The sequence below is a fragment of the Clupea harengus genome, unplaced genomic scaffold (assembly GCF_900700415.2).
Source record: "Clupea harengus unplaced genomic scaffold, Ch_v2.0.2, whole genome shotgun sequence".
In the NCBI taxonomy this organism is placed as follows: Eukaryota; Metazoa; Chordata; class Actinopteri; order Clupeiformes; family Clupeidae; genus Clupea; species Clupea harengus.
In genome coordinates this window covers 89,374-116,214 of record NW_024879604.1, presented here as the reverse complement: position 1 = coordinate 116,214, position 26,841 = coordinate 89,374, and the positions used below count along the sequence as shown (strand labels likewise).

General features: G+C 46.4%; 1 protein-coding gene across 1 annotated transcript; it reads left to right on the top strand.

Moving 5' to 3' along the window:
* LOC122129169 (F-box only protein 11-like) lies at window positions 1-25,988 on the top strand. The gene is made up of 22 exons (XM_042704220.1): window positions 1-362; window positions 13,834-13,967; window positions 14,564-14,645; window positions 15,632-15,776; window positions 16,036-16,165; window positions 16,380-16,463; window positions 16,560-16,692; window positions 16,820-16,926; window positions 18,795-18,906; window positions 19,818-19,924; window positions 20,113-20,250; window positions 20,720-20,937; window positions 21,328-21,508; window positions 22,303-22,425; window positions 22,549-22,634; window positions 23,203-23,279; window positions 23,448-23,591; window positions 23,979-24,089; window positions 24,330-24,437; window positions 24,564-24,672; window positions 24,766-24,864; window positions 25,848-25,988. Exons 1-22 carry the CDS (start codon window positions 275-277, stop codon window positions 25,975-25,977), a joined length of 2,646 nt encoding a protein of 881 aa, XP_042560154.1. The 5' UTR covers window positions 1-274; the 3' UTR covers window positions 25,978-25,988.
* Window positions 25,989-26,841: the final 853 nt, after the last annotated feature.

Here is a 26,841-nt window from a genome sequence, read left to right as displayed (position 1 = left end):
TTGCGCTTTGCAATTGGTGGAGAATCTTCCCATGTGATTTTTTTCAGTCTTTGGGTGCTTCAGAGTAAATGGCTCCTCCTGCAAGGCTAAGACTGGGTTGAGCGGAGTGTAACGGGGTAGTGTTAGGAAAAACACTTTGATTAAATCTTCCTCAAATTTAGAACGGGGTGTTTCAGGGCAATGTTATACCTTTTCTAATATTCACTTAAAAAATTGAACTCGATCTTAATCATTGGGAAGGGTTCTATTTTCTTTCAAATTCTAAAAACCTCAAATGAACTCCGTCAGAGCTACCAACCGAAGACCCAGGCGAGTGTCGAGGCCGCGCCCGGTGCAGCCGGAAAGGAACAACCAGGAAAGAGGTAGCCAAACCACCACATATTTTAAACATTTCACTTCATGCCCGATTCAGAATTCAACTGTTTGACTGCTTGAGAAGATTACGTCTTGTCATTTATGTACAGATTTTACATTGCAACGTGTGCACATTGCGGGTTGACAAACCATTAATCTTAATCTGGAGTCAGTAGGAAACACCGAGGCTTCTCCATTATTGGACGTTAGCGTAGGCCGCGCTTTGTTTGGCTTGGTTTGCTCTTAATCCTTACTGATCTGGCCTTTTGCTGAAGAATGTTGGTATGTTTTAACTGCATGTTTCTCATTCGCCAGTTAAACCTTGCACACAACTACAATCAGTGTTCCTCAAATGTTTCTTTTTTTGAATGTTTACCAACAGTAACATTCCCTCGTAGAGCTGTCCTAGCTTACTGCTAATGTTAGCTGGTGCGCAACCCTTTAAGCTATGCTAGCCGCCGAGATGTAGCCATTGAAAATCTGCTTTTACTGCGTTGGGTTTGAGCAAAGAGCTGCCATTTTTTAGCGAGGATGGAGTGTAAAAGTGTAATTGAAAAAACAGTTGTCTGGTCTGTTACGTGAATTAGGTGTCAGAGTTTGCTGCTTTTGTAGTGTAATGCACAAGCCCTAAAACGTTAACTTGTAAGTTATAGCACAGCAGCTTGATGGTTTGACTTATTAGTTTCTATGCTAGTCAAACATTTCATACTGCTGTAACGTTGGTCAGTCTGCTAACTTACTATGCTAACGAATTAGCATGCCCAACCGGTGCGGTGATCAAACTAGGTAACGACGATCAATCGCTAAGCAAGACGCAGTGACCCCGTTGTTGCATTGGTTAGCTAAAGTTATCTATTTGCGTGGAACACTAAGTTACTGTCACCTATTTTAACTAGTTAACATTAGCTATGACGACTGCGTTAGCTCACGTTGGCCAACTAGGATGGCTAACTTATCCTAGGATGGTTAACGGAACATACAGAAGCTGGCCACCATTATGTTTGCTAAGGTTAACGTGATTTTTTTTCTGTAACTGAAACATTTTGACAAATACATATTAGGTCATATTTTATAGAATTTCGTTATGTCTCTGCTTCATTGCCGAGTAACCAGTTAACGTAGCAGTCACCTATATTTTCTGTATCTTGTCTTGCATTAATCAGGTTTGACTTAGCTAATGGCTCATTTACTAACGTTGCTTTTGGGTGCCAATAAACGTCAGCAATGTTCTAACCTGGAGCAACATTAACTGTGCTGACTAAAGGTTTAGTCAACCAAATGGTAAAGCTGGTTATTTTAACCAAACGGAATTGTAAAATATATTGATCGACGTGCCTTAACTAGAGTTGAGTGAGTATCTGTCACATGTAATTACTGTTTACAAGTAAACAGGACCGTTGCACATTTTTGTACATTCTCTACAAACACGAGAACAGTCGCAGATGAGAACCTGTCATAACTCAAAAGCTTCGTTCATCTTAAAAGGGCATCTTAAAGCAGACGACGGTCTTGGTTAGTAGGTGGCACGGCAGAATGCGTATTTTTGTGCAAGATGCACAACTTGATGAAAGTTGAATTGGTGTCCGCAATCCAATGGTAATTCGCTGTTTATGTTGTGAGATTAAAGTTAGCAAATTGAAAAAAGAAAAACATGACCCAGTGACCAACTCGCTCGTTTGTAAGACAACTAAAAATTAGCATGTCATAAGATAAGAGTTATTACATTTTTTTGGAGTGTATGTCTTGGTTTATGGTTTTATGACGCTGTAATGGGTTTCAGTGGAAGGCTATCCATGCATAGTGTTGGTCTGTCATAGTGTGTTTAGATATTAAAATCTGTAAACAAAGCAGTGTTCTCTGGTTGCAGATAGATTTTGGTCACAAGTGTGTAACATGCCACCTCAACACGCCTGTGTTTGGCATTTGTTTAGCCAAATGACAGCCAAAACCAACAGTACCATAGTCATAGTTTTGTTATTGGTTACTATACGTTGAGCACACAAAGAAGGGTCTGGTGAAGATAGGCAGGTACCTCCCCAGCAGTCTGCCCTCCCTGGCTACTTGGCATGCAAATTTGAATTTCATACATCCTTTCTGGATAGGCCCAGACTCATTTGAATATACATGAGGCCTCTACTCTCAAAATCGTAAACCTCATTGTGACGTTACAACCCCATACTCTCCTCCACACCTCACAACATTCTGACAGGATTACAGACAGCTGTCAAGAAGGCCCAGCCCAGCCTATGTAATGTGTAGTATTTTTAGAGTGAGTTGTGCTTTATGCTTTGATGAAGTGTGAGAGATCAGTAGTAGTTTATTGTATATTGTCTTTTAGGTTAACAAAGGGTAGGTTTTTGTAATGCAGGCAGGGGCTTATGTTGTTCTTGGTATATTTGATCCTGACGTTTAAATGAGCTTGGTGTCTCGTACTATTGAATACGGTGCATTCCCATTTGTAATAGAGTGTTGTGTTTGCAGGACACCACAAGTGGAATGAATAAAATGTTACTCTTCAATCCTAGATGCTAGATCACGGAGCAAAGCAGTCCTTGCATTGGGGTTGGATTCCCAAAATGACAAAATAGATCCTCTCCCTGTGCTGTGGCTCAAGATGAAAGCTTCTGCTAAATAAACAAATATAAATGTAGGCTAACATTCAAAGGCATCTGAAGAGAAACAGAAGTTGAGATCAGAGGCAAAAAAACTGACCTTTCCAGCAGTCAGAATAAAAACATGCTGTTGGCAGTACTCATAGTACTCAGGTGCATTTGAAAGACAGTTAGGCATTACAGACTTATTTATTTGTTTTTGTACTGTAGGTGTGTATTCTCTGCTGTGTGTGACCCACGTTGATATTGATTTAGTGCCATGGTTACCAGTCTCAGTGCAGCCCTAGTGGAGGTGGCTTGCCTTGTTTTGCCATCTTTAACCAAGTCAGGTTCGTGCCAACAATGACCAAAACAGCAGCTTTCGAGGCTCAGACGCCCATGGGTCATCTCTGGCATGCAAGTAGCCGATCCTCGCTACACTCAAGGTGTCTCATTCCAGTGATCAGTGGATCAGACCCATTGATGTATGGTTATAAAGAAATCTTTGACATTATCTTAAAGATTAGTTGCCCTAACACTGGGCTATGTAGCTAGCCACCGATGATAACTTTTCAAAACGTACCAACTGTGTCATGCTGACTCCATTGAGGTCTACTAGTGTTGTGTACAACTTTAAGCAGCCATGTCCTAAAATAGTGCACATGTTGAGGATTAGGGATGGGCAAAAGTATATTTTTTTTAAATGGAGTTGTTGTGTAATCTAGCTGGCTAATCAGTCTGGAGGAAGCCTTGTATAATTAGGCTGGATTAAGGTCATGCTCCCTGGAGACTGCTCTCGTTCATCCATCAACACCTACCCTGATAGGCTCTTTATTGATTAGATTAATAACTAGGCTGTAATTTAAAAAATATTTTTTAGTTTTTTGTGGTGCTGATTGTAGATGCTTGTTCTTTATTTAGGGCTATTTGTTTGGTGGCATAACACCATGTTCTCCACACTAAAATGTGTCGTGTTAATGATGCTCGAGCAATACTTTGGTGACCGCTCATTTCTTCCTGTGAGAAACTCGATTGGCTTTGTCTTTGTGTAAGCAGTGTGTGAGCGAGGCCTTGGTGGGGAGAATAGGGTTCGATGTTTATTTAAGACGATGGGCCTTCAGTGAAAGCATTTTGCATTTGGTTTAATTTAGTTTGGTGATGATGGGACCTTCACATGTGGCAGAGGCTGTGTGTGTGTGTGTGTGTGTGTGTGTGTGTGTGTGTGTGTGTGTGTGTGTGTGTGTGTGTGTGTGTGTGTGTGTGTGTGTGTGATGGGGCCCAAGTAGTATATGAGAGAGACTAGTGCTCTTAGGTGACGGTGAATACTATCAGCCGAGGGCCGTGGCTCCTGGTAGCAAAGGATGCAAATGATAGATTTGGATGGAGTTTAATTCTGTGATGTGAGCAGAGCTCCCCCACGTCCTGGTCGATTAAGTGTGATGTCATAGATAGGGTACATGAATATTTTCCACCGCCTGCTGTGTTTAGCATGGCATTTTCACCAGTCCTGCAGATGCAGAGATCCCTTTGGTCATCTGTGGGGGTGTTGAGCCTCAGTAGGCCTTTGGGCCCTTGTTTGTGTTTGTGTGTGTGTGTGTGTGTGTGTGTGTGTGTGTGTGTGTGTGTGTGTGTGTGTGTGTGTATGTGCGCCTATGCATTCACTCCCTGCGTATCCTCTGTAGCACAGTGGAATACCTCCTACTTGTAAAATAACACATTCTGTGAAACAGTGGGTGTGCTCTTGGGAAACAAAAGAAAGTGGCCATTCTTAATCTGTAAGGCATATGTTTTAGTCTCTGTCCACAATAATGCTACCAAGTTTGGGGGGGGGGATTTGAAAAATATGAGTATTTTGCAATAGTCTCGAAATGTAATGTCGCCATTGACCGATGAAACAATTAAGCTTATCCAAAAGATTGAATCGCATGAAAAGGTTAATAGCATAGGATGAAAAAGCTCCAGTGTTTTGACAAGTTAGGTATTTTTTTTTTCCTATGGTCTCGTCAACAGTGATCTGTGTCCCTGTCTGACGTTTTAATTGTAATTTACTTAATTAAATGCGGTCTCTCCTTTGTTGGTGTCTACTGGTGAATTACTGTTAGCCATGAAATGAAGACATGTTTCACCAGACCAATAGATGGATGTGGGATAATGTGCAATCTGTTATTGATTAGTTTGATCTTGTCTGGTGTCCCCTCAGAACATTTTTTTTGTTCAGTGGACTTGTGCATCTCTGATGGTTTTCCAAGGACTGTCAACACCCTTAATGCTCCCTTACACACACACACACACACACACACACACACACACACACAGGTCTATTCAGTTCTACCTCAGTGCTGGTGCCTCCCCTCTGATTGATCTGCGGTGTGATTTACTCCTCAGACTAAAACAATAGATCCACGCAGGGGCTCAGCTGAGCACAGGCCTCTTTGTCATCTCAAGCCCCTGCGTCTTCGGCTCTCTCTAGCCTCGTCTTCTCTTGGAAGGTTGCCCTCTTTTGTCAGACAGGCCAGCTGCACACACTACCCCCTCACATTGAGAGGCAAAACCCAGATCAATGGAGAAAGTAAGAACCTGGGGCAAGACTGCATTAAAGCAGGTTGTCTGCCCTTGGGATTTGACCTGCTCGCCTCCATGTTTTGAAATCAAACAATTTCCCAAATATCCCAGAAGCACAAAGTCATGCATTTTGGATGAGTTGTTGCAGAGACGATGTTGTTTTGAACAGAGCTCAGAACTGTTGTTTGGCACTGTTGTGCTTCGGTCTAAGTGCACAACAAATGCAGAATTTTTAAACCTGTTCAATAATTAGTCAGTTATTTTAAATCACCCTTTCCAAGGTGATGCATAGGTGATGCCATGGTGTCTCTGTGTTGTGCTGAGGCCTTGTGTTGTGCGGCGGTCCAGTGCCTAATGTTTGTAGTGGTTACTGCACCAGTAGCCTGGGAGAGCACCTTCTGCTGCCTGAGCAACGGGCTGGCGTTTGCTGAAGCCCCCAGCTGGGGTTAGCGTTAGCATAGTCTCAGTGGACTGCATGATGGCCTCCCGCTCACCTGAGGGTAAATTTGGAATCTCAACGCCCATCCACTTCCTCTCTCTGGTGCCTCTGTTTGTCTCCTGCTTTGATGTGTCTGTGTATCTCTCTCTCACTAGGTTGGAGCAGCCAGGTAAGAAGGTCGAGGGAAATAGGTGGATACCCCAGATTGAGTATTGCATTTTGAGCATTTAGCCGTTTACAGCCCTTCATCAAGTGGATGTATTGTTACATTAGGCTCATTGTTATTGTGAGTTCTCGGTTTATTGCTGTTAAACTTCATGAGCATCTCTTCATTAGTAGCACAATACAAAAAGCCAAGTAGCCTAGCTCTTGATGTGTGCTATTAGCCTAGCTCTTGATGTGTGCTATTAGCCTAGCTCTTGATGTGTGCTATTAGCCTAGCTCTTGATGTGTGCTATTAGCCTAGCCCTTGATGTGTGCTATTAGCCTAGCTCTTGATGCGTGCTAGGAGATCTCAAGTCATCATCCTGTTTGAATGATAGGGATTTAAAAAATAATAGTTAAAAAAAAAAAAAAAAGTAAGTGGGCTGTTGGTTTGTCCATGTCATTGTTCTTAATATGGGTCAGGAATGTAGTTTAGCTTTTTCTGCAGGAAGCTAGGCGCTGACTGCCCTGGAAACCAGTTTGTGTGTGCCTTGCGCTTCGACATCTCTTTACCTAGCTTCAGCAGGGATATCACAGTGTTTGTGTGTGCCTTGCGCTTCGACATCTCTTTACCTAGCTTCAGCAGGGATATCACAGTGTTTGTGTGTGCCTTGTGCTTCCACATCTCTCTACCTAGCTTCAGCAGGGATATCACAGTGTTTGTGTGTGCCTTGCGCTTCGACATCTTTACCTAGCTTCAGCAGGGATATCACAGTGTTTGTGTGTGCCTTGCGCTTCCACATCTCTCTACCTAGCTTCAGCAGGGGATATCAGTGTCCAACAGCACAATGGGCAGCACGTGTGTTGGGGCTTTTCAAAGATGATCTTGTTTCGGTCTGGGCGACATAGACGTGGATCTCACGATACTGGAAAGGACATCGGGTTTTTAAGCACTCTTGTTATGTTTGGATCATTCACCATTGTGTTTAAATACAATGTTTAGGCTAGCCGCTGTCTTCTGGCAAACTCTTCAAAATCAACATGTCTGTGGTAAAGTTTGGCCAAGTTTGGGATTTTATTTCCACAGGGCTTCTTCCTAAAAGGCATATTAGGGTTTAAGCGTTGCCCCCCAAAAATGTCTACAACTTTACATCTGAGTGCACCAGCGAAATTGTACCTCTAGAAATGTGTGTTCCATCTCCCATTGGTCAAAGGCCTTTCAGTGGCCAGGTGATCCAGTGGTGTGTGATTTGGTGGATGTGTTCATCACTAAACACTATGTAGTTATTAGCGTAATAGCAGTCTGATAAAGGCTTTTCTGTTAGTGGTCCATGTTAAACCGAGATCCCACGCTATCGCTGTTGAGAGAGCCCCTTGTTATGACTGCTTGGCCTTGTTTACACGGAACTAAACAGCCAGCAGAATGCTGCCCCAGAGGCATGTCGTCTAACATGGTTTCTAGATAATAATAATAATTACACCATAATAATAATAATAATAATAAAACTTTATTTATATAGCACCTTTCATGCAAAAGAATGCAGCTCAAAGTGCTTTACAGCAAATACATAATATGCACAAAGAAATGACATGCACATAAAAATAGACATCAAAGAAACATAACTCAGATATAGTGCAAAAAAAATTAAATTATAATTATAGAGATATATTTAATCTAACCCCTTAATATCACCAGTAGAGATTTAAATTAAATTAAATTAAAATAAAATATTTATAAATTAATATAGTGCGAAGTGGTAGCTAGTTAAAGGCTAATGTAAAGAGATTAGATGGATAGATGGACCTATAATGCTGCGTTTGAGACCGCTCTGAACGTGGACAATTGCACCAGAACACCACTTAAAGTCGGACATGAAAAGGCATTGTATCTAAATGAACAAGAACAAAATTGTACATTATTATTGATACCTGGCAGATAGAAGGAAAACACACTGTCACATCAAAGTCAGAGCTGGGTAAAATCATGTTGGACATTCCGAATTGTCATGCGCCATAACACGGCAGAAATGAACTAAGTCAAGCGGTTGCTTTCAACAACAAGGCCGGGCACTTGGTGTTGGCAGGCTCCTGCCAGTCATGCCCATTTATAGCAATGTTAGGACTGCGAAGCTGCTGTGCATCTTGTATTAATCGCATATTAAAGCTCATCATGGTGAAGTTGTTTGGTCTGAGACCAGTCTAGTTTCATTTTGGTGAGCTGCTAGGCTGCCTCACACCTCACCCCTATCCTTCCATACCAGCGCTCCCTTTCACACAGATGATGATTCGGCTCTGTGACTACCTCCGCCGCCGACTCGAACCCTTTCACACAGATGATGATTCGGTTCTGTGACCTCCGCCGCCGACTCGGGGGGGGGGGGGGGGGGGGGCCTTTTCTGCTCTTTTGACTTGCTATTTGGAGGAACCTTTTACCACCGAACAAACGAGTTGTTGATCATGATGGGTTGTCCGCTAGTAAGTGTACTCGTTAATTGGAAACATACTAGTCGGGTTGTGTTTGATGCCCTCTCTGCCACATCAGCATTCCACGCTAAATAAGTCACCAGAAAAGCGGAGATCAACACGGGTTTGCGCATCATAACAGACAACCGTGTATCTCTCATAACATAGCATTTACACCACAACATGAATTTGGGGTTAAATAAAGTTCAATCACACCTTTATTAATTCCCTTAGCGGCTTTGGGTACCCAAATGGCCAGCAGTTGCCCTGAATTAAGAACAGGAAGAAGTGCAAACTTTAAGACGCATAATGATATGTATGATTGGATGCCTAAATGTAAATGTTTTGGTAATGCTTTCTCGAATATAAAAATGGGTCTTTTCTTTTTTATTTGGGCTAGTCTAACTAATTTCCGCCAACCAAGGTAACCCTTATGGCCTAATAGTGCAGTAGTAGACGCTGTATCTGTTTGGGGCTGATTCACTAACCAATGGCCTGTAGGTGGTCTGATGATATTTTGACTGATTAATTCTAGCGTTGGTGGAGAATCTCTGGTTTGAAATGCACATGTTGAGTCCCAGTACTCTTATTTTGACACTTTTTAGTCCCTTTTCTGAATTGAGGCCATTTTGTTTTCTAATTCACTTCCACTTTACACACATCCCCACAGCTCTTACACACACACATCCCCACAGCTCTTACACACATCCCCACAGCTCTTACACACATCCCCACATCCCCATAGCTCTATACACACATCCCCACAGCTCTTACACACATCCCCACATCCCCATAGCTCTTACACACACACACACACATCCCCACAGCTCTTACACACATCCCCACATCCCCATAGCTCTTTACACACATCCCCACAGCTCTTTACACACATCCCCACAGCTCTTTACACACATCCCCACAGCTCTTTACACACATCCCCACAGCTCTTTACACACATCCCCACATCCCCATAGCTCTACACACATCCCCACAGCTCTTTACACACATTCCATAGGACTTTACACACACACATCCCCATAGCTCTTTACACACAGACATCCCCATAGCTCACATCCCCACAGCTCTTTACACACACATCCCCATAGCACTTTACACACATCCCCACAGCTCTTTACACACATCCCCACAGCTCTTTACACACATCCCCACAGCTCTTTACACACATCCCCACAGCTCTTTACACACATCCCCACAGCTCTTTACACACATCCCCACAGCTCTTTACACACATCCCCACAGCTCTTTACACACATCCCCACAGCTCTTACACACATCCCCACATCCCCATAGCTCTTTACACACATCCCCACAGCTCTATACACACACACACATCCCCACAGCTCTATACACACATCCCCATAGCACTTTACACACATCCCCACATCCCCACAGCTCTTTACACACATCCCCACAGCTCTTTACACACATCCCCACAGCTCTTTACACACATCCCCACAGCTCTTACACACATCCCCACATCCCCACAGCTCTTTACACACATCCCCACAGCTCTTTACACACATTCCATAGGACTTTACACACACACATCCCCATAGCTCTTTACACACAGACATCCCCACAGCTCTTACACACATCCCCACATCCCCACAGCTCTTTACACACATCCCCACATCTCTTACACACATCCCCACAGCTCTATACACACACCCCCACAGCTTCTACACACATCCCCACAGCTCTTTACACACATCCCCACAGCTCTTTACACACATCCCCACAGCTCTTTGGGCGTTAGCGGAATGATCTGTCCAATACTGTAGGTAGTGTGGGCTGCGTAGACGAGGCACTTCAGTGTATCGCTGCTTGATTTGGTTCTTGCCTCAACCCCGTCTGCTGTCACTTTCCTTTCTCAGTCAAGGGGTGCTTTTCATTGGTTGGCAGTGAGACACTCGGGGTGATGTGGTTGCTCTCTCCTCTCAGCCGCTCTGCAAACTCCAATGATTTGGCTCTGCCTTTGCTGCATTGTAGTGGTCATAGGTTAGGCCTTCTAGAAGGCTTCTTTAAGCCTTAGTGTTTTATCCCACGGGCTTAACCTCAAGTGATGACACCAATGGCAGTAGTCCCCCCCCCCCCCCTCTGGATGATGGCAGTAGCCCCCCCCCCCCCCCCGCCCGCCCCCTCTGGATGATGGCAGTAGTCCCCTCTCTCTGGATGATGATGGCAGTAGTCGCTGTGCAGTCGGCGTCCCGGCATGCAGGCAAGCGTACACCAGACTGGATGGAATGATGGAAGTTTGCATAATTACAGCATTCTAAAGAGTTGGCTGAGATCCCCATTGGTAGTGTGTACTATGGAGTTCATTTGACTGTAGAAGGCTGCCATGTCCTGAAATTACACTACTAAAAAAACATACTACCGATACTGCCGAGAACTAGACATGTGGACCACAGCTGTGTGTGGTCACCTCTCCTTATCTTCAGCCGTTTCCGACCGAGGTGCGGCAGCTCAGCCCTTTAAAAAGCATCACCTCTTCCACTTTAGTGTGTGACCCTGTGAAACTCTACGCCACTCTAACCTGGTAAACAGTGTGCCTTTCTTTCTCTCTCTCTCTCTCTCTCTCTCTCTCTCTCTCTCTCTCTCTCTCCTCTCTCTGTCTCTCTCTGTGTCTCTCTGCCTCTTGACTGTCTCTCTCTCTCTCTGTCTCTCTCTCTCTCTCTCTCTCTCTCTCTGTCTCTCTCTGTGTCTCTCTGTGTCTCTCTCTGCCTCTTGACTCTCTCTCTCTCTCTCTCTCTCTCTCTCTCGCTCTCTCTCTCTCTCTCTCTCTCTCTCTCTCTCGTCATTACATTGATCTCTGACAGCGGGCTGCTCCGAGGCCCTGCAGCCTTTTATCTCCTCTCGCTGGCAAATGGTCTCAATGAAGTCAAAATGGCCGGAGGTCTGCTGGAGTGGGCCTAGACCTGTCTCCCCTCCCCGCTCCCTCGCTCTCTCTCTCGGCTCTTATTTGCTCTCTCTATTAGCTCTGCGAGAGGCTGAGCAGGAGTCCATCACCGCTCTCTCCTCCCGGCATGATGACGCTTGTTCCCTGGGAAATGATTTTCACCGAAGGAAGCACACGGGACTGTTTGGGTTTTCACAGAGCAGACCGGACGAGATTTTGTCCAAGAGGCAACAAACTAGTGTCATTGTAACTGAAATGTTGGCGCTTGTGTTGCCAAACTTGCCATCTTGGTTCGTGTGGCCCCTGCCCTGCCCTGTTCACAGGTGCTAATGGCTGATTAGGATGACTGGTGTTCCCGCACACTGTGTGATGGGATCGGAGAGAGCAGCGCAGACACTAACGGGAGAGAGAGAGCAGACACTCACGGGGGAGAGAGAGAGAGAGAGAGAGAGAGAGAGAGAGAGAGAGCAGCGCAGCGCAGACCGCTGGCAGCATCCCATGATTTAAGGCTAGAACTCCCTCTCACGTAGAATTCCGTAGATAGACATTTGTAGATGAGTGTAATTGATTAAGGTCCTGTTTCAGGGTTTACCAGCATGGAGGTGGCAGGATGAAGGCCCGCTCCTGTGTCCTCAGTGATTGCCTCTCTTTCTTTTTCACGACATTTGTCAAGCAGTTCCTGGGTAAACAAGTATTTAGACTCCAGATTGAGTATTGCATTTTGTGCACAAAATACACCAGCATTTTATCCATTTCTAGCCCTCCTTCAAGCGGATGTATTGTTACATTAGGCTCATCGCTATTATGAGTTCTTGGTTTATTGGGATTAAACCATGTTCCATTAGCAGCTGCTGCAGTTGGCTCCTGCGTCTCAAAGACATATTGGCCCTTGGCTCCTGCGTCTCAAAGACATATTGGCCCTTGGCTCCTGCGTCTCAAAGACATATTGGCCCTTGGCTCCTGCGTCTCAGACATATTGGCCCTTGGCTCCTGCGTCTCAGGCATATTGGCCCTTGGCTCCTGCGTCTCAGACATATTGGCCCTTGAGAGAAAGGAAGTCGCCTCCTTCTGGTGCGTCTTCATTTTGATGAAGAGGGAGCGGAGTGAGGATGAGGATGGACATTTGTCCTGCAGCGTTTCCCGAGAGGAAGTGGCATAGCACATTTAGGGAACTGAGTCAGTCAATCCCCGGGTTGAGCGCATGGCTGTCATCAAAGGCATGCTAGTGTAGTGTCCAGACCCCCCCCCCCCCCCCCCCCCCCCCCCCCCTCCTCCAAAAACAACTCCTGGGCCCCTCCGTGCCCCCCTTTAGGCCCCTCCCCCTCACCTGCTTAACCCCGCGCAGCTGCCAAGTGACTCACGCCTCCAGAGAGCGGGGCTGGGGGAATCCAACCCTGCAGTCCTGTGCGCCTCCAGAGAGCGGGGCTGGGGGAATCCAACCCTGCAGTCCTGTGCGCCTCCAGAGAGCGGGGCTGGGGGAATCCAACCCTGCAGTCCTGAGCTCTCCGTGGGCGTGCAGCGTTTGATGAGGACATCTACAGAGGGACGCCGTCCTCCCTTTCCCCCAGGATCATTCGAGAGGCTCATTTCATGTAATCGGCAATGATTAAAGGTGTTTTGTGTTGTGGCGGAGGTATTCCAACGCCCCGCTCTCTCTTGCTTGAGAGTCCTCTGTGTGGCGCGTCTCCCATAACACGTCTGTGGTGTTGACAGGACGTCTCCCCTGTTATTGAGGCTAAAACACATGTGGACGGGCCTGCACTGACCTGTGTGTGTGTGTGTGTGTAATGTGTGTGTGTGTGTGTGTGTGTGTGTGTGTGTAATGTGTGTGTGTGTGTGTGTGTGTGTAATGTGTGTAATGTGTGTGTGTGTGTAATGTGTGTGTGTGTGTGTGAGAACACGTTAGCAGACATGTGTCCTTGGGGCTTAAAGAACAGCCCTCCCGCTCACTGACTTACTCATAACCGCCATTGTGCAAGAAAGGAATGTGGGCAAATATTACTGCTGTCAATCAGAGGTCACAGGAAGGCAGCTTTCGTCACACGCCCACGCAGTGTAGCGGAGGGAGGAACTGAGGGGGCTGAGGTGTGTGTGTGTGCGCTGTGTGTGCTGTGTGTGTGTGTGTGTGTACTGTGGGCTGGAGAAGTTTCCTCTACTGAAGGAGTATTTGCTGTCCTCCAAAGTTCTTTTGTTTTCTGTGATGAAGCTCTATGCACGCATGTTTTAAGCTTTCAGTGGTTTTGTGAGTTAACCTCGGTGTGGTCTCGACTGGTGTCAAAACCCAACTATACGGAACTCCTATAATCAGCAGATCTTTGCAGAGCAGACTGGCTGAGCCTCTAATGTCTCTTGCCCCACAGATGAAGAGGTTCCTGCAGACATGGTGGCAGAAGAATCTGGGAATCCCGGAGCTCAAAATAGTCCGTACCAGCTACGAAGGAAGTCCCTGCTACCGAAGAGAACAGCCTGTCCCACGAGCAAGACGAGCATGGAGGCAAGTGTGCGTTCAGGCATTGGAGGCCATTGGAGTCCCACTCCAACCTGGGCACTCGGTAGCTCCTGTGTTACCCCACACAGGGATCCCAAATCTGGGGGCCGATTGTAGCCTTCAGTGGAAAATATCCCTTTGAACATATTTTAGCCTTGGATAAATGTGAAATCCTGTCAGGAAAACTAGGCTCTGATAATACGGAGAATAGAATAAATAAATCCCCATCCCCCCCCCCCCCTACATTTATGAGTGATGGAGCCGAGCCAGAGGCCTGGCTCTGTCACCGTGGTGATTTATCTCCCCCCCCATTGCAAAGGTGATGTTTCAATCTGTTATTTTACTCATGTTGAGACCCTGCTTCATTAAAGCCAGCTGACATTTAGATAAAAGCCATTTGAGGTAATGGCCTAATTTGGCCCCCCCCGACAAAATCAGTCGGTACCAGCTCCATTTTGGATCTGTTAGCAGCGGTCGCATCATTTAATGAATTCAGTTGTTTTAAAACAGGGTGCATTTTAATGTCTCTTTCATGTACAGTGTAGGAATGCTTGTTGATGGGGAATGGCAAGATTGTAGCTAATCCCATTTCTTTTTCACAGGGGGCCTCGACTTCAACTACAGAGAACTTTGGCCACAGAGCCAAGCGTGCGAGAGTGTCTGGGAAATCACAAGACCTTCCAGGTAACGCGTCACAATTTACACCAGACATCCAACCGGTTCTGTTCACAATTATAGAACTTAAATACAAAGTCTTCATCTTAGTTCTGTAATATAAACTTTATTGTTGATTAATATCAAGATATCTGTATTAAAAGTGTTAAGAAGCAAAAAAGAAGCAAATACTGAGCTGAATGACATAATACAGTTGATCACACAGACTTACACCATTGGCTCGAAGTCAGTGATTTCAAGACTCTACCAGGGAATAACTAAGGGAAGAGGCTGTTCCACAAAGTATATCAGAGAAATGGGAAAAATAAGCAGATGTAAGGGAAATTGTCTAGGGAGATTTAACAGAGAGTCCTCCTCCGTTTGTTGTTGTAACAAGACACAAACCCTAGTCACTGCTTGCTAACACACGATCCCTACATACTGTAATTACATGAGGGTGTGTGGGAACCTCCCGTGTGTTTGGATGAGGGTGTGTGTGTGAACCTCCCGTGTGTGTGGATGAGGGTGTGTGTGTGTGTGTGTGTGTGTGTGTGTGTGTGTGTGTGTGTGAACCTCCCGTGTGTGGATGAGGGTGTGTGTGTGTGTGTGAACCTCCTGTGTGTTTGGATGAGGGTGTGTGTGGGTCAGTTTGGCAGGAGCCTTAGAGAGCGGGCACGTCCCTGTCGACATGCTCGCACTCCCTGCCCAGTGACTCCTGCTAAATGACCAGCCCAAGCGCTGGTTTCTTATTGAATCCGTTCAGGTTTGGTTTGTGGAGGTTCCCACACAAGGGAGACCACAGGCCTCATGCTCCTGCACGGGGCCTAATACATGTGTGAACCATGACTGCCAGGACAGGTGTGCTTTTACCTAATTAATAGGCACAGGTAGTGACATCACTGAAGCTCCGCCTGTCAGCCAAGGCTCTCCCTACCATGGCACCTAAACTATCTTAATCAATCATAATGAATCGTCCCTTATTTGCAGCGTCTGAATGTGTCTTCTCCCTGTCTCAGCTGCACCAGCAGAGCAGTACCTCCAGGTGAGACTACCTGACGAGGTGGTCCTGAAGATCTTCTCGTACCTGCTGGAGCAGGACCTGTGTCGGGCGGCCTGCGTCTGCAAGCGCTTCACTGAGCTGGCCAACGACCCCATCCTATGGTGAGACTTCTGGACCCCATCTACCCTGCTTTATTCGTTCATTATGTCCCAGGATTCATCTTTGAAGATAAGCGTGCTTTAAGCTCCATTTCCCTTCCCTCATGTCCTCACAATCTTACCGTGTGTGTGTGTGTGTGTGTGTGTGTGTGTGTGTGTGTGTGTGTGTGTGTGTGTGTGTGTGTGTGTGTGTGTGTGTGTGTGTGTCTGTGTGTCTGTGTGTCTGTGTGTGTGTGTGTGTGTGTGTGTGTGTGCATTGCAGGAAGAGGCTTTACATGGACGTGTTCGAGTACACACGCCCCATGATGCACCCAGAGTCCGGAAAATTCTACCAGATCAACCCTGACGAGTACGAGCAGCCCAACCCCTGGAAGGAGAGCTTTCAGCAGCTGGTACGCGTCTCAATTAAAGAGCTCTTCTCATGCCGGCTCAGAGCTGTTCTCGTGCTGGCTCAGAGCTGTTCTCACGCCGGCTCAGAGCTGTTCTCGTGCTGTTCTCATTCATTTACGGAGGTGAAAATGAAGGGCCAGCTTAGAAGGAGGCGTCTGCGATGGCTCTCTAATAACATTATTCACGATTTAACTGGGTCTTGTTTTGTTTGTGCAGTACAAAGGAGCTCACGTCAAGCCAGGCTTCGCTGAACACTTCTACAGCAACCCAGCACGATACAAAGGCAGAGAGAACATGCTGGTGAGTATTCAGCTCTTTGGTCGTCGTCGTCTTCTGAAGCCCAACCTGGTCGCTTGCCTTGTTTGTCTGATGCCACTCGTTGTGTTGCTGTTCCAGTATTACGACACCATCGAGGATGCCCTGGGAGGGGTGCAGGAGGCCCACTTTGATGGCCTGATATTCGTCCACTCGGGGATCTACACGGACGAGTGGATTTATATCGAGTCACCGATCACGATGATCGGAGCTGGTATGTGTCGCGGCCCGCACACTCATTCATGATCAGAACTCCTCTGGCCTGTAAATACGCTGCCTCTGTGCACACATAAGTACTGTACCTTTTAATTAACATCGTTATTTATCGTCCCTAATTTTAGCTCCTGGCAAAGTAGCTGATAAAGTCATCATTGAAAACACGAGAGACTCCACATTTGTGTTCATGGAAGGATCTGAGGACGCGTACGTGGGCTATATGACCATAAAGGTAGGTTATGAAGCAGGTTTAAAGAGTCTATGATGTTCAGCTGGTCTGGGCAGGTTTTAAGAGTCTATGATGTTCAGCTGGTCTGGGCAGGTTTTAAGAGTCCATGATGTTCAGCTGGTGGTCTGGGCAGGTTTTAAGAGTCCATGAGGTTCAGCTGGTGGTCTGGGCAGGTTTTAAGAGTCCATGATGTTCAGCTGGGGGTCTGGGCAGGTTTTAAGAGTCCATCAGTTCAAGTTTCTAAGAAGGAGGAATAGACAACGGCTGTCAGAAAAGAGCCGTCTCGGCTTGTGGCCGTCTCATGGTTGCCGTCTTGTGCTTGTGTGTGGTTACCCTTGCTATTGGCTATCTGCTGTGAGGTGTGTGTGTGTGTGTGTGTGTGTGTGTGTGTGTGTGTGTGTGTGTGTGTGTGTGTGTGGGGGGGGTTACCCTTGCTATTGGCTATCTGCTGTGAGGTATAGGCATGCTCAGTGCTGTGTGTGTTGTGTGTGGTTACCCTTGCTATTGGCTATCTGCTGTGAGGTAGTGGCATATGCGTGTGTGTGGTGTTACCCTTGCTATTGGCTATCTGCTGTGAGGTAGTGGCGTGCTGTGTGTGTGTGTGGTTACCCTTGCTATTGGCTATGTGCTGTGAGGTAGTGGCATACTCAGTGCTGTAGGTGTTCAGTGTGTGTGTGGTGACCCTTGCTATCTGCTGTGAGGTAGTGGCATGCTCAGTGCTGCAGGTGTTCTGTGTGTGTGTGTGTGTGTTGTGTTTGGTTACCCTTGCTATTGGCTATGTGCTGTGAGGTAGTGGCGTACTCAGTGCTGCAGGTGTTCAGTGTGTGTGTGTGTGTGTGTGAGTGGTTACCCTTGCTATTGGCTATCTGCTGTGAGGTAGTGGAATGCTCAGTGCTGTGTGTGTGTGTGTGTGTGGTTACCCTTGCTATTGGCTATCTGCTGTGAGGTAGTGGCATGCTCAGTGCCCCAGGTGTTCTGTGTGTGTGTGTGTGTGTGTGTGTGTTGTGTTTGGTTACCCTTGCTATTGGCTATGTGCTGTGAGGTAGTGGCGTACTCAGTGCTGCAGGTGTTCAGTGTGTGTGTGTGTGTGTGTGTGTGTGTGTGGTTACCCTTGCTATTGGCTATCTGCTGTGAGGTAGTGGCATGCTCAGTGCCCCAGGTGTTCAGTGTGTGTGTGTGTGGTTACCCTTGCTATTGGCTATCTGCTGTGAGGTAGTGGCGTACTCCGTGTGTGTGTGTGTGTGTGTGTGTGTGTGTGTTGTGTGTGGTTACCCTTGCTATTGGCTATCTGCTGTGAGGTAGTGGCATGCTCAGTGCCCCAGGTGTTCAGTGAGGAGACCATTGCATTCGCCACAACCCCAGGCTTGACACGGCCTTCAGGCCACAGTTGTTATTGAGGAATTCATTGTAGCATTAAATAAACAAACCATGTTGCAACTTGCCTCCGCCACCTTATTTCCCTAAAATGTCACATGTTGCGAAGTAATAGTAAACAAAAAAAGAGTGGCCTTGTACTGACACAATGTATAAAACTGATAGTAAGCAAATAATCGTAAAATCTGTGTTTAAAAAAAAAACTGTTGTGGTGGATCTACAGATCCCTTTGAGGCGCACTCAAATGAAGATATCCAGCTGCGATGCTGGCTGAGTCCTGATCAATCTCTGTGTGCGTCTTTTCTCTCTCTCTCTCTCTCTCTCTCTCTCTCTCTCTCTCTCTCTCTCTCTCTCTCTCTCTCTCTCTCTCTCTCTCTCTAGTTTAACCCTGATGGTTGAGTCCTGATCCATCTGTGTGTGTCTTCTCTCGCTCTAGTTTAACCCCGATGGCTGAGTCCTGATGAATCTGTGTGTGTCTTCTCTCTCTCTCGCTCTAGTTTAACCCCGATGACAAGTCGGCCCAGCACCACAACGCCCACCACTGCCTGGAGATCACCGTCAACTGCAGCCCCATCATCGACCACTGTATCATCCGCAGCACCTGCACCGGTATGAATCCCAATGACTGCGGGTGCCCTTACCTGCCCTTACCTGCCCTTGAGCCGTCTGAAGCCGAGTGGACTATTGGAATACTATTGTGCATTTAGAATCTTAATTTGCGATTTAACGTCTGCATTAAACATAGAGGGGGCGGCAGTGGTACAGGAGGTAGAGAAGTCGTTTAGTAATCAGAAGGTTGCTAGTTCGATTCCCTGTCGAAGTGTCCTTGAGCAAGACACTGAACCTCTAATTGCTCCTGATGTGCAGTGTGCCATCAGTGTAAATGTAAAATGTGTATACATTGTAAGTCACACATATGTAAGTCGCTTTGGATAAAAGCGTCTGCTAAATGACCTAAATGTAAATGTAAATAGAGCTGTTTCACTGATGTCAGGGATGGCTTGCCAGTGGAGCATTTGGTTAAGAGAGATTTCTGGGACACTATTGTGCTTGTGTGTCTAGTATAGTTTATTGTTTAGTATGCACATTGTGTCTAGTATAGTTTATAGTTTAGTATGCACATTGTGTCTAGTATAGTTTATTGTTTAGTATACACATTGTGTCTAGCCTTAACTGAATTTCTCTCTCGAATCTTAATTTGCGATTTACCGTCTGTATTAAACATAGAGCTGTTTCACTGATGTCAGGGATGGCTTGCCAGTGGAGCATTTGGTTAAGAGAGATTTCTGGGTGTGCTGCTGGGTGTGTTGGCCACGTCCCCCTGTGCCATGCTGGTGTTAGCCCGATGCCAAAGCTAACCACGTGTCTGTGCTCTCTCTCTCTCTCTCTCTCTCTCTTTCTTTCTTTCTTTCTTTCTTTCTTTCTTTCTTTCTTTCTCTCTCTCTCTCTCTCTCTCTCTCTCTGTCTCTCTCTCTCTCTCTCTCTCTCTCTCTCTCTCTCTCTCGTGTGTGTGCCTGCAGTGGGCTCAGCCGTCTGCGTAAGCGGACAGGGCGCCTGTCCAACCATCAAACACTGCAACATCAGCGACTGTGAGAACGTGGGACTGTACATCACAGACCACGCACAGGTAAAACAAATCATCCTTTCAGCACAAACAGATGTATAAATGAATGTACATTGAAATATCAAGTTTTTTTTCTTTGTATTGTTTGTCCTAAACCAATACATTTGTAATGTTTTTAGGGAGTATTGCATTAAATGCCCTGAACAGAACACCATTTTCACGCTAATAGCGACCACCCTCTCTCATTCTAGGGTATATATGAAGACAATGAGATTTCCAACAATGCTTTAGCTGGGATCTGGGTGAAAAACCACGGCAACCCCATCATTAGACGGAACCACATCCACCACGGCAGAGATGTGGGCGTGTTCACCTTTGACCACGGCATGGTGGGTGAAACCGGCTTCATGCTCTTCAGTTCTCTCTTCCCTCATCCTTCAGAAAGTTCTAGATGCACTAGGCGTGTGTGTGTGTGTGTGTGTGTGTGTGTGTGTGTGTGTGTGTGTGTGTGTGTGTGTGTGTGTGTGTGTGCCTCTGCGTGTGTGCCTGTGTGTGTGTGTTTCATCGTCTTGAAGAGGAAAGCATTGCCATCCTGAGGCTTAATCCTCAAGACTGACAGACCCCTCCAGCACAAGTAGTTACATAAGCGCCTTAATCTGGTGCCGAAAATTCCACTCGCCCAAAAAAATAATTGTAAATTTATGCAGATCCATCCACTGCTGTTTTGTCACTTTGGAGATGTGGCGGAAGAGCTTGTTGTATGTCCCCCCCCTAGTCTCCTTCCCTTCTTGAGAGAGTGAGAGAGCGAGCGAGAGAGAGCTAAACATGGCCCCTGTGATGCTGTCTCCCCCTTGGCAGGGCTACTTTGAGAGCTGCAACATCCACCGGAACCGGATCGCGGGCTTCGAGGTGAAGGCCTACGCCAACCCCACAGTGGTGCGCTGCGAGATCCACCACGGGCAGACGGGCGGCATCTACGTGCACGAGAAGGGCCGAGGCCAGTTCATCGAGAACAAGATCTATGCAAACAACTTTGCTGGGGTCTGGATCACCTCCAACAGCGACCCAACCATCAGGTACTTGGGCTATAGAATCTGTTATCAGGTACTTGGGCTATATAATCTGCCATCAGGTACCTGGGCTATAGAATCTGCCATCAGGTACTTGGGCTATATAATCTGCCATCAGGTACCTGGGCTATAGAATCTGCCATCAGGTACTTGGGCTATATAATCTGCCATCAGGTACCTGGGCTATAGAATCTGCCATCAGGTACTTGGGCTATAGAATCTGCCATCAGGTACTTGGGCTATAGAATCTGTTGTCTTGGGCTATATGATCTGTTGTTTGATTGTAATCTCCTGTAGTACTTGGGCTATTTAATCTGTTGTTTTATTGTAATCTCCTGTAGTACTTTGTGTGGTTGTGCTCGAGAAGGACTAACTCTTTATGTCTGTCACGCACAGAGGCAACGCCATCTTCAACGGGAACCAAGGCGGTGTTTACATATTTGGCGATGGACGGGGTCTTATAGAAAGCAACGACATCTATGGCAATGCCTTGGCTGGCATTCAGATCAGGACAAACAGCTGCCCCATCGTTCGGCACAACAAGATCCACGATGGACAGCACGGAGGCATCTACGTGGTATGGGAATGGCCAAAAATACTAAAGTCACTGTAGATTATACACTACGATACACTATAGTCCTCTACCCTCAGTCAACACTATAATACGCTATAGTCCTCCACCCTCAGCACTATAGTCACTATACACTATAGACTATACACTATAGTCACTATAGACCAGGGGTTTTCAACTGGTTTTGTCCCAGGGACCACCATTCTGACCAGAAAGTAATCCGCGGCCCACTGATGTGCCAGTGATTCCCAAAAGATTTTACAGTCCCGTACCCTTTTTCATGTTTGTAACCGCCGCCACCGCCACGCCCCCACTCCCCGCACACATATTCTGCCTACAATACTTGTCAGTGTAATTTCATCAGTATTTTGGGCAATGCGACTTGGCTATTCAGACATAAATATGTCGACGGGCCCAAGTATATTTATAAAAATAAAAAAAGTCAATGGTGAACTGATCAACATAGGCTCATGTCGCGGACCCCCTGCAATGCCGTCGCGGACCACCTGGTTGAAAACCCCTGCTATAGACTATAGACTATACACTATAATACACTATAGTCCTCAACACTATAATACACTATAGACAATACATAATAATAGACTATAGACAATAATAGACTATAATACACTATAGTCCTCCACCCTCAGCTAGTGTATGAAGCACCTGTTGGAGCGTGTCGTACTCCTCAGCATGGGGAAGAGCTAACTTTACCCTAGCTAAGCCATCGATGGTGTTAGATGTAGATGTGTGTTTAGGTGGCCAAACGAATGTAAAGATGTGTGTTGGCGTCTCCACAGCATGAGAAGGGCCAGGGCGTGATCGAGGAGAACGAGGTGTACAGTAACACGCTAGCCGGCGTGTGGGTGACCACGGGGAGCACCCCAGTCCTGAGGAGGAACCGCATCCACAGCGGGAAACAGGTGTGTGTGTGTGTGTGTGTGTGTACACGAATGTTTGTGTTTCGGTCAGCCAAACGGATTTTCTTGTGTGCATTAACGTAATCACACCCTAAATATGTTGTGTTTGCATGTGTACACACACAGGTCGGTGTGTACTTCTATGACAATGGCCATGGTGTCTTGGAGGACAATGACATCTACAATCACATGTATTCTGGTGTCCAGATCAGGTGTGTGATCGTAAAACCCCTCACGACTGACACAGAACTGAGTTATATCGATTCCTCTATTTTGCCACTGTAAGGTGTTGATGTCTTATGTCGGCTGTAACGTGTTGATGTAAGGTGTTGATGTCTTATGTCGGCTGTAAGGTGTTGATGTCTTATGTCGGCTGTAACGTTTTGATGTAAGGTGTTGATGTCTTATGTCGGCTGTAAGGTGTTGATGTCTTATGTCGGCTGTAACGTGTTGATGTACGGTGTTGATGTCTTATGTCGGCTGTAACGTGTTGATGTAAGGTGTTGATGTCTTATGTCGGCTGTAAGGTGTTGATGTCTTATGTCGGCTGTAACGTGTTGATGTACGGTGTTGATGTCTTATGTCGGCTGTAACGTGATGATGTTCTATGTCGGCTGTAAGGTGTTGATGTCTTATGTCGGCTGTAAGGTGTTGATGTACGGTGTTGATGTCTTATGTCGGCTGTAACGTGTTGATGTCTTATGTCGGCTGTAACGTGATGATGTTCTATGTCGGCTGTAAGGTGTTGATGTCTTATGTCGGCCTTCTCTGGCTCCACAGAACCGGCAGTAACCCCAAGATCAGACGGAACAAGATCTGGGGAGGGCAGAACGGCGGCATTCTTGTTTACAACTCTGGTGAGGACACGGGTCATATCATATTCGTCTCCAAATGTGTGTTTCTGGTGCTTCAAAATGATCCCATCAGTGTCCCTCAGACTAAATGTCATTTAGCTTGGTGTGAGAACCTCCACGGTTGTTACCTTCTGACTAATCCGTTAACGCTTCCCGAAACCCTGATCCTAGGTCTGGGCTTCATTGAAGACAATGAGATCTTTGACAATGCCATGGCCGGCGTGTGGATCAAAACGGACAGCAACCCAACGCTACGTAGAAATAAGATCCACGACGGGAGGGATGGTGGCATCTGCATATTCAACGGAGGAAGAGGTGAGCTGCCAGGATGGACTCCCATTGGTCTCTCAGGTCTGGGCCAGGATGGACTCCCATTGGTCTCTTAGGTCTGGGGCAGGATGGACTCCCGTGGGGTCTCTTAGGTCTGGGGCCAGGAGCGGTTCTCTATTGACACGTGTTCTCTGGTGTTCACCTGGCCTCGGCCCTCCTGATGTGGGCCATTTCTGAAAACAATTAGGCCCGTCTCCGACCTGGAAGACTAAAGCCCGGTCTCTTCATCTGCAGGCCAATAGTGCTTGGCGTTATCCGTTACAGACAGCAAGTAGATCTGCTGCCATGCTAGGAATAGAGATTAGAAACCGTTTGGACCGAGCGATACTGATTGTGTGTGTGTGTGTGTGTGTGTGTGTGTGTGTGTTACAGGTTTGCTCGAGGAGAACGATATCTTCAGAAATGCTCAGGCCGGAGTCCTCATTAGTACCAACAGTCATCCCGTATTACGGAAAAATCGGATATTTGACGGCTTCGCCGCAGGTAGGAACCAGAGATCAAATGAAATTATTATTTGTGTTCAATCGATCAGAGATCAAATTAAATGATTATTTTTATTCAATCGATGAAGGATCAAATGAAATGATTATTTGTGTTCAATCGATGAGAGATCAAATGAAATGATTATTTGTGTTCAATCGATGAGAGATCAAATGAAATGATTATTTGTGTTCAATCGATGAAGGATTTGGACTAACGCTTGGCTTTGTGTTTCCCGAACAGGCATCGAGATCACAAACCATGCCACGGCGACATTAGAGGGCAATCAGATTTTCAATAACCGCTTCGGAGGATTGTTTCTAGCATCTGGTGTCAACGTTACTATGAAAGGTGAACGGAAAAAAAGCGGTTGTTCTATTCATAAATGTGTTACTGAACTGTTGAATCCCGTTGAATGAATCGGGCCGAGTTGGCATTGACAGACCACTTCCTTCTCTTCTCTCCCGCCCTCTGCAGATAATAAAATCATGAACAATCAAGATGCTATCGAGAAGGCTGTCAGCAGAGGTCAGTGCCTGTACAAGATTTCCAGTTACACCAGCTATCCAATGCACGATTTTTACAGGTAACCACCTTCCCACCATCTTTCTTTTACTGATCACACGTAACCGTCAACGTGACCTAACCTGTGTTCATCCTGTGCTTCCTCTTCCCCCAGGTGTCACACCTGTAACACAACAGACCGCAACGCCATCTGCGTGAACTGCATCAAGAAGTGCCATCAAGGGCACGATGTGGAGTTTATTAGGCATGATAGGTTAGTATTCCACTCAGCCCTGTGCTTCACACCTCAGACATTACATGTGGAGTTTATTAGGCATGATAGGTTAGTCCCGCATTGCTTATTTCCATTCATATGTTGTTCAGTAAGTGGTTCCACTTGTGTGAAATCCCTCTCTGGAATGCTAACAAGGAAGCATAGCATTCCACTCAAGTGCTAACGAGGAAGCATAGTATTCACTCATAGCCCTGTGCTAACGAGGAAGGAAGCATAGTATTCACTCATAGCCCTTTGCTAACAAGGAAGCATAGTATTCCACTCATAGCCATGTGCTAACAAGGAAGCATAGTATTCCACTCATAGCCATGTGCTAACAAGGAAGCATAGTATTCCACTCATAGCCATGTGCTAACAAGGAAGCATAGTATTCCACTCATAGCCATGTGCTAACAAGGAAGCATAGTATTCCACTCATAGCCCTTTGCTAACGAGGAAGCATAGTATTCACTCATGTGCTAACGAGGAAGGAAGCATAGTATTCACTCATAGCCCTGTGCTAACGAGGAAGGAAGCATAGTATTCACTCATAGCCCTGTGTTAACGAGGAAGCATAGCCCTGTGCTAACGAGGAAGCATAGCATTCCACTCATAGCCCTTTGCTAACGAGGAAGGAAGCATAGCATTCACTCATAGCCCTGTTCTAACGAGGAAGGATAGTATTCCACTCATAGCCCTGTGCTAACGAGGAAGGAAGCATAGTATTCCACTCATTTGCTAACGAGGAAGCATAGCATTCACACCTCAGACATTACATGTAGACGTCCAGTATTTGCTGAATGACCTCTTGCCATGCATCATGATCTAGAGTGATATACAAATTGAAGTGCATGATCAAGAGTGAAATAATATTTGAAAGTAAAATATTTGTCTAGACATTTAGTTTCTCCCTCTGACAAACATTCTCTGTCTAGTCATTGACCTGCTTCTCTCTCTCTCTCTCTCTCTCTCTCTCTCGTCAGGTTTTTCTGTGACTGTGGCGCAGGGACGTTGTCAAACCCGTGCACGCTGGCCGGAGAGCCCACACACGACACGGACACACTCTATGACTCGGCGCCCCCTATAGAGTCCAACACCCTGCAGCACAACTGAGCCCCCCCACCCCCGCCCCCCCCCGAGGCCTTGGCCCCCCCCGCCTCTCCAGGACTGTGTACCCCCTTGCCCCAAGCGCTCCCGCTCCCTTCCCCCACACCTCCGCCCGTCCCGTCGTGTGTGTGCTCCGAGACCAACCCGTGGGGCCACCAAGCTAGATGTAATACAATTACACTTCACAGGACTTGTTCAACTTCAAACAAACGAGAAAAGAAAAGAGATAACACAAGCAGAGGGGACGTTTATATTTAAAACAAAACAGAGAGGTAATGGGGGGGGAAAGCATATTCTGCTGTGGACTTGGCTTTTTTTTGTTTTGTTTTTCAGTTTCATTTCTTGCGACCCTGAGTTTAAAAAGAGAAAAAAAAAGTAAAATGATGGGAGGAGCTGTCATGATGCAGCATCGGGTGCATGACCAGTGCTCACACCTAGTCGTCCTCCTCCTCGCCCTCGCCCTCCTGGAGGCTGGGAGGAGTATGGGGAGAGAGAAAGAGAGAGAGATTCCTCTAGCCAACCCCCACCTCCCCACACCCCCTAGGTCTGTCCCTGAGCCACTGGGAGATAACGGTTCACGTCGGGAGGCGGAATCTCCCGTGGATACGTTCTCCACCACCGGTCCTCCAAGCAGCAGTCCTGTTGTGTGTACAAGTACGGACAAGTGTGTGTGTGCGAGAGTGTGCGTATGTATGTATGTTTGTGTGCGTGTGTGTGTGTGTATACAAGTACGGACAGATGACCCAGCACTTCAGCTTTTTCACCTTTTTTGTTTTTGGTTCATCTTTTTTTTTTATTTTTAAAGAAAAAATGTTATTGAGATTTTGATTTTAACGCTTTCTCATGTAGATTTGTATTTTCAAGCAAAAA

What these genes read in the sequence shown, in the direction of transcription:
- LOC122129169 (XM_042704220.1), top strand. Translation starts at nt 275, where the DNA reads ATGAACTCCGTCAGAGCTACCAACCGAAGACCCAGGCGAGTGTCGAGG. An exon ending in AAGGAACAACCAGGAAAGAG is followed by an intron (nt 363 to 13,833) that starts GTAGCCAAACCA and finishes CTTGCCCCACAG; the next exon opens with ATGAAGAGGTTCCTGCAGAC. An exon ending in CATTCTTGTTTACAACTCTG is followed by an intron (nt 23,280 to 23,447) that starts GTGAGGACACGG and finishes CCCTGATCCTAG; the next exon opens with GTCTGGGCTTCATTGAAGAC.